The 12113-nt window shown below is 36.3% G+C and overlaps 1 protein-coding gene across 1 annotated transcript in view; it reads right to left on the minus strand.

Moving 5' to 3' along the window:
* LOC140153670 (N-terminal kinase-like protein) overlaps positions 1 to 12113 on the minus strand; it is a 32401-nt gene continuing 20288 nt past the window's right edge. Inside the window, 6 exon segments of the mRNA XM_072176476.1 lie at positions 1 to 888; positions 2373 to 2556; positions 4991 to 5134; positions 6115 to 6678; positions 7539 to 7696; positions 11491 to 11649. Of these exon segments, the coding sequence (XP_072032577.1) occupies positions 755 to 888; positions 2373 to 2556; positions 4991 to 5134; positions 6115 to 6678; positions 7539 to 7696; positions 11491 to 11649 (1343 nt within the window). The 3' untranslated portion in view covers positions 1 to 754.

Below are 12113 nucleotides of genomic sequence, written 5' to 3' on the forward strand. Positions count from 1 at the left end.
ACACATGGCAGCTATTGCACTTAACCAACTTCTGGCACAGAGCAGTCGAATTAGCCTATTGCCAAGACTTCATTGAGTAATAGACAGCTTTATACTGTAAGCTGTATAATCCATGTCTTGATATGAGGCTAACTCCTAGTATGCTTACATAAAGGTAATACTGGTACCCTAATATATGAGTAATTGATAAAAACTATTTTTACATGGTGCATCTATGAAAAACGGATACATCTATCGGTACTGAACACCGCTATGGGTGTCAGCGGCCTGCTGATAGAGTTCTGAAATGTTTTCCCAAAGTTGGGTCCCGAATCACACCTGGAGGAGGCACATTATTAATTTTTTTGGTGGGTACGTTCCCCCTCTTTGGGAGCCGATGGCACACTGGTAACAAAGGGCCTCTTGGAGCTGCAAACAGTTGAACATTGCCTTGACAAAGCAAGAAATGAGAGAATGAGCCATTTAGGGGTCTTCACAGCTGCAAGTTTCAAAATCAAGGGTCTTTTAGCGCTCAATTTGCGAGGTCCAAAAATGGGTCTTTTCCAAGGGAGCATACCTGTACAATCATTTGTGTTGAGTGCCGCCCCCCATGATTTACGGAGTATTTATGATTAGTTTTTCAAAATCCATAGATTTCATTATTATACCTAAAGTACAGAATGGAGATGATATTTTCTAGAATGTTTACGGAGTTGATGTATAGATTTGAAATAAATATATTTAACACTACTGTTAATAAATATGTATTATTCTATTAATCTCCTTTCTTGACTCCAAGCTTCATAGCTCCTGCTGTTTTCCTGGCAGCACGTTTCTCTCGGATTTCCTTCTCTCTTTGTAGACGTTTCTCTTCCCTCTGTTTCTTGGCTAATTCCGCTTTACTTAACCCTAGAAAGTAAGATTGAAACAAATGGAAATAGGTCTGTGTAGTTGATGCAGCAAATTCTGAGAGGACCCCTTTTGGGCCATTCTTCGGTGACATAACTAGGGGGTATTTCACACTAATTCTCCTGTGCCTGCTTTACAGATAACACCATATCTTTTGTATAATACTTACACAAAAGTCTGTACTTTTCAGAAATATTGTATTTTCTTGTCAGTGGTCAACAAAGGGTTGATCACATGTGTGACTGACATCAGACGGATGCAAGTTTTTGGATTTTAAAATTGATTTTGCAAATTTCTGTGAATGTTAAGGGGTGGGGTATGAACGTTTTAATTCAATCACCTTAAATATTCTTATAAGAGCAAAAACTGACCGAAATTTTGCCTGTACCCCTAAGAAAATGGATTTCTGTGTCACCATCCATATATTTCAGTTTTAATGGATTTTGTATAAAGTGATTGATGACAGGACACCATTGTTTTTTCATAAAAAACACATTTAGTTGGTTATAGGGCATTATGTGACGCGCTCAAGCAAAATCAGTCGGAACTCAAAAATATTAAATTTTGAGTTTCTTCTAAGATAGTAAAAAAAATTACAAAGCTGCATTTTACAGAAAACCCCATTGAAATTCATGAACAACCCGTTCCAAAGATATGAGCAATTTTAATTTTAAAAAGAGTTTCCAAAACAACAGGAAGCAAAGGGAAATATTCCCTTTGTTTGGCTATATCTCAAAATCAATATTCCAGAGTTCCGACTGATTTTGCTTGATCGCATCACATATTAAATCCATTTTTTTTACTATCTTAGAAGAAACTCAAAATTTAATATTTTTGAGTTCCGACTGATTTTGCTTGAGCGCGTCACATAATGCCCTATAACCAACTAAATGTGTTTTTTATGAAAAAACAATGGTGTCCTGTCATCAATCACTTTATACAAAATCCATTAAAACTGAAATATATGGATGGTGACACAGAAATCCATTTTCTTAGGGGTACAGGCAAAATATCGGTCAGTTTTTGCTCTTATAAGAATATTTCAGGTGATTGAACTAAAACTTTGTGTTTAGGTTTATTTTGTGATTGACTTCTACACGGCAACTACAAATCGGGTAAAGATTACATTTTTTTCTGCAAAAAAAGAAAATCAATTTTTAGCTTACTTGTGTGTACAATCAAGGTTTGGTGAGGGTGCAACCACAAAATTATACCATAGCAGCAAGGTATGAAGAATGTTGGTACTTATGTTGGTGTCAGTAGATAGAGGAGACACATAGCTACCAAAATTCAAAATCATAGGGTGCTCTTTATGGAATTCCATGGGGGGGGTGTATGTCACCCACATTACCAAACTTGTCACACCTGTGACACCGGTCCGAGTATGTGAGTCCACAGCAGAACAAAAGCCTGACGCACAAACAAAGCATCCCTATTCGAATCTATATTAAATATAATGCTATACTAGGACTATTTCCTCATACCTTCATCTCCTCCCATTGACCCCCAATTGCCATCACCCTCTTGTCCCCATCCATCATCTGTTGCTCCCCACCCATCATTATCCGCATCCCATCCTGATGATGAGGCTTTAGCAGAGGATGGCTTCTGTCTAGGTTTGGATACTGTCTGAGATGTCTTTGGTTTGGCGCTGAGAGAACTTGACTTCTGTAAAAATTAAAGCAGAAAGGAAGAATGTAAGACTTAAAGAAGCCACTAAAGAAGTCCGTCTCATCTCAAGTTGAGAGTAACACCATGTTGAATTTTGCAGTGGCAGCTTTGAACAGTGTGCATTAACCTAATCCGGCAGGGAATATACACATGCCTAGAAAGGCAATTTGTCAGTATGCTGGTGACACAACCACGTAAATGCATTGATTTGAATCTGCCATGGCGTTACTCTCAACTTGAGATGATGCATTGAAGACTGAATTAAAAAAAGACTAGTTTACATCAGGGCAAAGGTGCTGCATGATTGGTTTGCTGACCTGCACAGTATGGCATTTTTGGTTCACTTTTAATTCAGTCTTCAATTATAACATTGTATTTTCAAGATACATTCCATCCTCCCTTATCCAGACTTCTTTCATACAGATCTCTCTGTTATCCAGCTGTGTGATCTTCCCAGAGAACATGACTGTTGTTGATGCTTTAATTTGACACTTTAATTTCATTTCATTCTCTGACATTTAAAAGGCCATATCTACTTGTATGCTATCTTTCAGTGATTACCCCAGAATTGCAGATAGATTCCCTTATCCAGAGTGTTCACTTATCTCACCAAAGCTTGATCCCATCATGAATGAATAAGGCCTAAAAAATTTGTTTGATTGGCGTAAGCCGACCGACCCTAAAAGTAGGCCTGACCCTAGACTTCTTTTTGGTTTTTTCTGCAAGAATTTTTTTTTTTAAATAACTAAAAATGAAATTTAAAAAAAAAGAAAAGGAAAAAAGTTCCAAGGCCTTTATCAAATGCAATTTACAGTTTTAAATATGTTAAAAGAAAAAAAAATCCTACCTACCTACCCTATTTTTTTTGTTATGCCAATCAAACCATTTTTTAGGCCTAAAGGGTTGTACAGGAGCTAGTTGTAGAATTCAGTTGGAAGGGGTTGGTTGGACTGGAGCTAGCTGTTGAATTCAGTTGGAATTACTGATGATATTTAATTTAATTTGTCCCAAGAAATGTTAATCAATTGTCCACCACAAACCTGTAGTAAAATCTGCAAATTTGATTTTGAAATATAGTTCAAAATGTAGTCAAATGATTCACAATTTTTAAGCTTATGAAATATATACTTTCTACATATGAAATAAAACATAATTTCAAGTGGGCCAACTTTAATACGAGAGGTTTGTGGTGGACGGTCACACTCAATATTATGCCCCATCTAGTTACATGAGAACAATGTCAACACATTATGATTCCATGAATCTGCTTCGCAACAAAGACATAACATTTCAACAGTGGTATCATTATTATTATTATTATTAAATGAATTAGTAAAACATGCAGTTAGGAATGATGATATCAGTGTACCGAGCTATTTTATCATATTCCCTTCCAAATCTTCCTTCCAAATCTTCCTATTTCATTAAATCTGATTGGATTCAACATGATTAGAGGATAGTACATCACAAAAATGGTTGTTGCGGTGCGATGTAAGTGTTGTGATAATACACATACTTTCTGGAAGTATTCACAAAACTTTATTGTATTCTGGAAAAAATAGTTAAAACTATAATAATAATATTAAACTGAATAAGAATGAAAATTAAACAACAGAAATTTTTGATATTGGTATCTTCTGTTGCATCATAGAAAGCAGGTCCAATATTTGGTGCACCGTCATCCCCTACCAAAATATTGGCCCTGCCTAACTTCTATGACACAATACATGGATAAATATGTACCGTATTCATTCCAATAAGCGCCCATGCTCCAATAAACGCCCACCCAGGGTATTTTCAATTTGCTAAAGGGTACCATTATGTTGAAGTGACAGATAGATGTCGATACAGTGAAATAGCTGCAGGACTACAAGTCCTGCGTAAACTTGCAATACATTTTCTGCATCAGAAAAGCTACACGTCTCAGGACCCTTTTATAACATACGTAAATTTGTCTCTAATAAACGCCCCTTGCGAAAAAATTAGGTAAACGAGGTAAAAAATAAGCGCCCACCCAAAATGACTTTGTGAAGCACCCTGGGCGCTTATTGGAATGAATACGGTAGATATAATTCGCCAGCGAAGTGTTATGTGTAATCCGATTACTAGTATCACTATGTCAACTGTATCACGCTTTTGAGTTCTGCACCATGATCGAACTGATCGCAACACAAAGTCTATGGCATGTATTATCAATTACAAAAGGTGCATGATCCAGTTACTAGGGAGTTATGTAACCACTTCGCTGGCAAATAGCTACATGGTATTTCAAAAAACATTGCTTTTTGCAATGTGAAACGAGGTTGGTTATTGAGCATCAATTATCTAAATGGAACAACCAATTAACAAGCATTCACCAACCGTCTCATACAAGCCCCATGTTAGTAAGTCAGTCATTGGTGCCATGCATATTCAACATGGTCAATACTACCTTAGTATCAGATCCAAAGAAATCATCCTCCTCCTCTGTAGCCTGTTCATCTCCCCAGTTATAGCTACTGGCAGGTGCATTGCTGGTGTCTTTGCTAAACTCAAGATCTACATCCCAACCTGGTGGTGGTGGAGCTGAAGGCTGCTGACGGAAAATGCAATTGGGAGTTTCACAAAGTTGGGGCTTTTACAATCTGTTTTGCACTTCTTCAATGACATAATTGTATGTTGAAGCAGCCAGTTCTTCAAGTAATGTATACTTTTCTGTCACCAGCTCACAGGGTCAGCATTTCGTTTTGCAGTGTGAGAATCAATTTTGATTCTTGCAAAATAAATCTGTGGGAATCATTTGATTCTGGCAAATAAACTTCTGTTAAAACTACAAAAATTTGTGAGAACCAACAAGAATTCACTCAAATCTGTTTGGGAGAATCGATTCTCATATTCTCGCCAAAATTCTGACCCTGTCACTGGAGCAGGTACACTCCAGAAACAGATTCTACATTAGAGATCATTCTTAAATCAGGCACATCATTAAAATGAAGAAAAGCAAATAAATTTGCACTTGCCCACAATTCTGCCATCTTTATCTATCTGAGATGTGCATGATGGGCAACAGGCCATTTCATTTTCATTCCACAATCATAAACCACACAACATCATCGATGCGAGTGACGAATATGTGAGCTGACAGTGCGCATGATTTGGATCTGGTGCACTGGCATTGATGATGCGCTTCCAATTTCCAAAGGATATCCGACATATAATTGAAGACCAAATTAAAATAAAAAGACTAGTTTGCGTCTGACGTCAGGGCAAAGGTGTGACGTGATTGGTTGCTGACCTGCACAGTACAGTATTTTTGGTCTGGTTGACAGGACGTCATACGCAAACTTGTCTTTATATTTCGGTCTTCAATTATAGTCAATTGCGTATCAATAATTTGTCAATTTCCTCTTGTGTCCTCTTTGCCACCTATACCCTAAATTCTTATATCACACTTCCTCGATAAAACTTGCTACAATATTCACTGCAAATTGCAAATATTACAAAAACATGCGACTATCACATATATGTTTCAAAAAACAATCAACAATATTTCATACACTGCTATAATAATCTCACCTTGCTTGGTGCTGGTTTGGTATCGTCTATAGGTCCCCAATCATCGTCATCATCTCCCCATCCTCCTGCAACATCATCATCATCCTTTGGTTTCTGTGATCCTCCTTCCTCACCATCCATCTCACCCCAATCAGCCATATCATCCCAACCACCAAAATTATCATCACTTTTTGATTTCTCATTCTTAGCAACAGCTTTCGATGAGACTTTTGAAGTTCTTTCGCTACCAGCGGATGATTTAGAAGTCCTACTCGTATTAGATTTTGTTGATCCCCCCGTATCAAGTCCCCAAGAATTATCCGACCCCCAGTCATCGAAACCAAAGTCCGGTTCAGGTTTTTTCTTTCCACCAAGTTTCAGAGCGGAAGAAGTTCTTGATGTCTCTTTGCTGGTACTAGTTTTCTTTTTAGCTGCTTGTGATTGCATAGGTGGTGCTGTGTCTTCTAGCGCTCCCCATTCATCAGTATCTTCCCATCCAGCATTGTCCCAGCCTGGATTCTCATCCACTGAATCTTTGTGCGACTCTCGTGATTTAGAGGTCTTCGATGATGCATTGGAAACAGTCTGCATACATTTGGAAATGAAGGGTGATAGAATATTATAGTTAAGATCTAGAAGTCATATTTTAAGACTTCATAATATGGTATTTCAGCTCAATTCCGGACATAATAATCAATGATATAATATATGTGGTGTGATCAAGGAAAATCAGTCTGAAATCAATCATTCAATTTTTAGTTTTTTACATGACTGTATAAAGCATTTGCAAAGCTACATTTTGCAGAAAACCCCATTGAAATTGAACATTTAGTTCTAAAGATATGAACAGTTGAAGTGTTTCCAAAACAATATGCAACAAAAGAAATTCTTCCTTTGTTTGACTATATCTGAAAATCAATATATCCGACTTCCGACTGACTTTGCTTAAACACATCACATATTATTATTATATCCGAACTATTGACAATGGTATGCACATTTGTGACCGTACAGCACGAATGAGCCGTAAATGTCCTCAATTGTATTCCGAGTTACAGTGTAAAATGGGCATGAAGGTCATATTCATAGGTATTTCAATTTGGTGCTACGTGTATCTCATTAAATGAGGTACACGTAGCACCAAATTGAGGTACCTATGAATACGACCTTCATGCCCATTTTACACTGTAACTCAGAATACAATTGAGGACATTTACGCTCATTCGTGCTGTACTGGTCACATTTATTGTTTTGCTGTTTACTTTCTGTTCAGTGACAATTACTTCAAATACTTGAAATGCTAAGTCATATTAGTAAATTATTGTTCAATACATCATATATTATCTTTTGTAACTTTATTTTAAGTGGGTGTAAATCATCTATTTCAAAATATAACTTTTCAAACAACAACTGAGCCAAGTACCGTTTACAATTGTACTACTTACATCTATATCACCCCAGTCGTCATCTTTACCCCATCCATCACCCTCCTCCTCCTCATAATCGGATGCTGAATCTCTGTCCTCCTTGCTACCCATCTTGGAAGACGATGGCTCGGGTTTCTTGTCATCAATCTCATCAATGCCAGGTTGAGATGTATTGTCTGAAATGAATCAAAAAACAACATATAAGATCAGAGGTTTCAAATTATCCGCAAACATTTCCTTCATTTTTTCTTGGCAGAGCAAACCTGTAGCAGCATAGAGAAGTAATTCATTCGTAAACTGACACATGCACTGGGCTATTCCAGTTAAAAATCCATTTCAAATGGAAGTCACCTATTCAGGTAACCCCATTTGAAATTCATACTCCCTTTGTGGGAGATTAATGTCATGTCTTCCATAGGATTTCAGGGGGTATATGAATTTCAACTGGAATAGCCCATTTCTGAGCGCCAAATTGAGAGAGTAGCATTGAGCTCAAATGTGACCGAATTTCAGTTTCTAACAGTGATTTTTTTTTACCATACCGTATTTTGTCAAATAAACCCCCCCGGGGTGTTACATTTTCCCAATGGGGGGAGGGGTGTTTATTCAAGGTCAATTTTAAAATGATAATTCCTGTTAAAATCATTAGGTAAACTTAAAACTCACGCTAAAATGACGAACTATGAACTAGAAACACCGACTTCTGGTTTTCGCCAAAAAGTGACGCTATTATCGACCATTTGGGCAACTTGGTAAGCTTACTACACAAGATAGCATGGAAATATCAGCATTTTTGAAACATCTTGGTTGAAAAAAGTGGTGGGGGCGTTTATTTGAGGGAGCGACTATTTGACGAAATACGGTAAGTTTATTTCAGGTCAAGGTTATCTCCTAATTCCCATGACACTGCAAAGTACAAGTTATAAGAATTTGTTCATTTTAAATGATTAAGAAACTTTAATTTTAGGACAATGTTGCCTTGTAACCATGCACACCACTGACGAAGACACAAGCAAAGATTTCTCCATATTAGTAACATGATGACAGAATGCGGTGTGCATTTGAAGAGCTTATTTCCAAACCGTGTTAAGTCCACCCAATTTTTCCAAAATTAGTCAAGTTCCGAAATATTGACACACAAAGTATCGATTTTTTTTCCAAAACGTGTTAAGTCCAATCCAGTTTTGTAGCAAACTGTGTTAAGTCCACGAACACTGCCCTTGTGGGCAGCTTGTAGGCAAGTAGCACGGCATAGAGCTTTCAATAGTTTATCGCTAACGTTCTGCATGATTGATAACACTGCCTTGCTTTGCGTCTTCGTTCTTGTTTGGTCCTGAGACTAGTATACCTGAATTTGGTCTGCATAAAAAGTTGTTGTTGTTTTTTGGGTGTTTTTTTAAATATTAGTAGGCCTAGTTTGTATGGGATTTCTTAAATATTTGATAGATACCTCCAGAAAGACATGAACAGGGTGGGAAGGGGGAGAGGGAGAGGTTGTGATGGTAGAATTAATGTTAGAGGATGGTGGTAGAGTTAGTTTTTGATATCATTATTTTGTATGATTATCAAAATGTGCTACTAAATTCAAGGTATTACTTTTAAAGTTAAAGGTTGGCAGCATGGGGGGAGGGGAAAATTGTGATAATGTGATAAAACAAGTGGATATTTCAGGTCATCACTTATTGTCAGTGAAATGATGTTTATTCAATTCTGAGAAATGCAATACAACTAAGTTTTGAATTTTGAATCGATTTTTAACGTCAAATTTTGGTAAAAATGGACGGGGGAGGGGGTTCAAGATGCAAGGTGTTTTGTGGCAAAATTGTGTTTTATAGTAGAAAGAATCACATTTTGTATGTTTGTAATAAATTTTTAAGACTAGTTTGAGAAAAATATGGCTAGTTCTGTGTTACAGATACTGTGTTTTGTGTCAAAATGTGTTAAGTCCATGCCAGAAATTGCATTTTGTGTCAAAACGTGTTAAGTCCATGCTATTTTTAAAACAAATTAATTCATTAAAAAAAATTGAAAGTCTCTAGATTTTAACTTAGCATGTTTTTATGGTCCTATATATGAAGAGCTTTGTTGCAAAACCCCTTACATCCACTTTTGACTTTTTGAGAAAAACAGCTTTTTTTAATTGTGCAAGTATTACTTGTTCGATTTGATTCAATTTGAGATTGGATAAAGTGTTGATGAATAGAAACTAAAAGAATAGGTTTGGGACCATTTTCAAGGCTTCCTATTTATTTTATTATTTCTTTTATATCGCACCTTTTGTGGATGTAAGGGGTTTTGCAACAAAATAAATTTACCCCTTTTCTAGAAACCACCTTTGCAATCAAATTTGAGCCCATTTGTTTGCACTACATTATGTAACTTGATTAATGCTTTGAAAATAAAAAAAAAAAATTGAAATATCTCATTTACTTTTTTAATTATGAATTTTAATTAAATTCGGAAAATGGCATTTTTGGGTATTTCGAAGCTACACCTTTTGTTAATTAAAATGATTTTTTCAAATATAGTGACCCAAAAACAGTTCCTTTTAGTTTTAATAGGTAAAGAACATTCCAGGCTACCATTATACATCAACAAATTTAAAACAAAACAATTCTATATTCATTTTAAGTTCAGATTTCCGGAAATTCCGAAGATTTCCCAAACAGGAAATATGCGATAACTCGGAAGGGAAGGTAGTATGAAGGTCAAACAACCACCAAAATGTGTATTTTTACCCACACTATAATATTATGCCAATAACTCAATTTGGCCAAAAGTGGATGTAAGGGGTTTTGAAACAAAGCTCTTCATATGTCACCTTCACTTCACTGTAATTTTATAGAAATCAAACTTTTTTTCATTGCCATAAAGAAGATTCCTGATTTTCTTCAAAGTGAATCTTGTGGACTTACACGGTTTGGAAATAAGCTCTTCATTTCTTGATTGAGTTTGGCATGATGTGCCATACATGGTGCATGTAAAAGCATAAATTTGTATGAATTGGAATAGGTCTACAGGCTAACCTTCTGATTGATTTGTTCAAAAACTTACTTCTGCCAGTGATTGAATAATATAGTGTCAAATTAGCATACAGATAATAAACCAGGGATCAGATGCTAAAATATTGTGTAATATTTGCTTAAAAAGTGTCATAATACATACTATTTGCTTACAACATCACATGGTTGGTACACTTATTAAAATGTTTTCAGTTTTTCAAGTTATGGGCTAGTAATAGCAGGGTTCATATCAAATAAGCCCCCTCCCCCACACACCCAAGATATGTAATTTAGAAAACCACTTTTATTCCAAATTCTTAGTCAGTAGGAGTGGTATAGTTCGTAGACACATTTCTGATTGGATAATCGCATGATTTCGGTGCCGCTCTATCAGCCTGTAGACGCGACCCCATGTACGTCATCATGCGTCTTGATAATGCGTAACACTCTTGTAGAGGTGCGCGTATGTATCGCGCTGTATGCGTAGACTAGTGCGGAATACGCGAAAGTTTCGTTCATTTGATAATGAGGGGAGTTTTTATGACGATAACTTAGTTTTTGCTTTAAAAAATTGTTTACAGTTATTAAAATAGTATTTAACTGACTAAGAATGAGAATAAACGATAGGAATTTTTATTTTGCCTATCCTCTACCTATGATAGACGACAGGCAGGTCCAATATTTTTATCGTAGTCTGCGCCGGCATCCACTACTCAAAATATTGGACCTCCCTGTCGTCTATCACATGGTAGAGGATAGGCAAAATAAAAATTCCTATCGTGTATTCTCTAATTCATCAATAGTTTTATAACCATATGTCTTTTGGTAAGCTAAAAACACCCTGAGATTTTTCTGCTGAAGAAGGTTGTAGTCTTAACAACTGCAAATTTCAGGTGCGCAACTTTGTGTGTTGTGAACAAAAGTTCAATCCTTCATTTATTTGATTACAAACACACCCTAACTTTTACCTTTGGTGGTATCACCTGCAGTAGCAGTCCCTGCAGCAGCTGGTTGAGTTGGTGGTTGTGATCCTGGTCTGTATAACTTAGAGGTCACTGCAGACATTGCCCAACCTGCCCAAGTACTACTGGTATCTGGATGACTGGTGGCAGAATTCACTTCAGATTCTGTAAAAATTATATTATTTTTATTCTATCATTTATCAAGCTTTGTAAATAAAATTCAGAAATAGAGAGTATGGTTATTAAAAATTTTAAACCCATACTTATTTGTGTAAGTTTGTAACCACTTGAAATCCATACACCCCCATGGAAGACATGATCTTAATCTCCCACACAGGAGGTGAATATTTCATATGGAGTCTCCCATTCAGGTAACCCCATTTGAAATTCACACTCCCTGTGTGGAAGATTAAGGTCATGTCTTCCATAAAGGGTGTGTAGATTTTAACTGGAATATCCTAATACTAGTAATAGGTAACATAATTATATTCCTTCAAATACTCAGGTCCGTATGCACAAAAGAGTTAGACCGGGTCTACCCGGTCTAAGTGAAATTTAGTCCCAGGAGAAAGGAAATTTTCGTTTACTTGTATTATTATTTTGTATTATTTTTGAATTTTGCATTTAAA

This window comes from Amphiura filiformis, chromosome 5, assembly GCF_039555335.1.
Source record: "Amphiura filiformis chromosome 5, Afil_fr2py, whole genome shotgun sequence".
Classification (NCBI taxonomy): Eukaryota; Metazoa; Echinodermata; class Ophiuroidea; order Amphilepidida; family Amphiuridae; genus Amphiura; species Amphiura filiformis.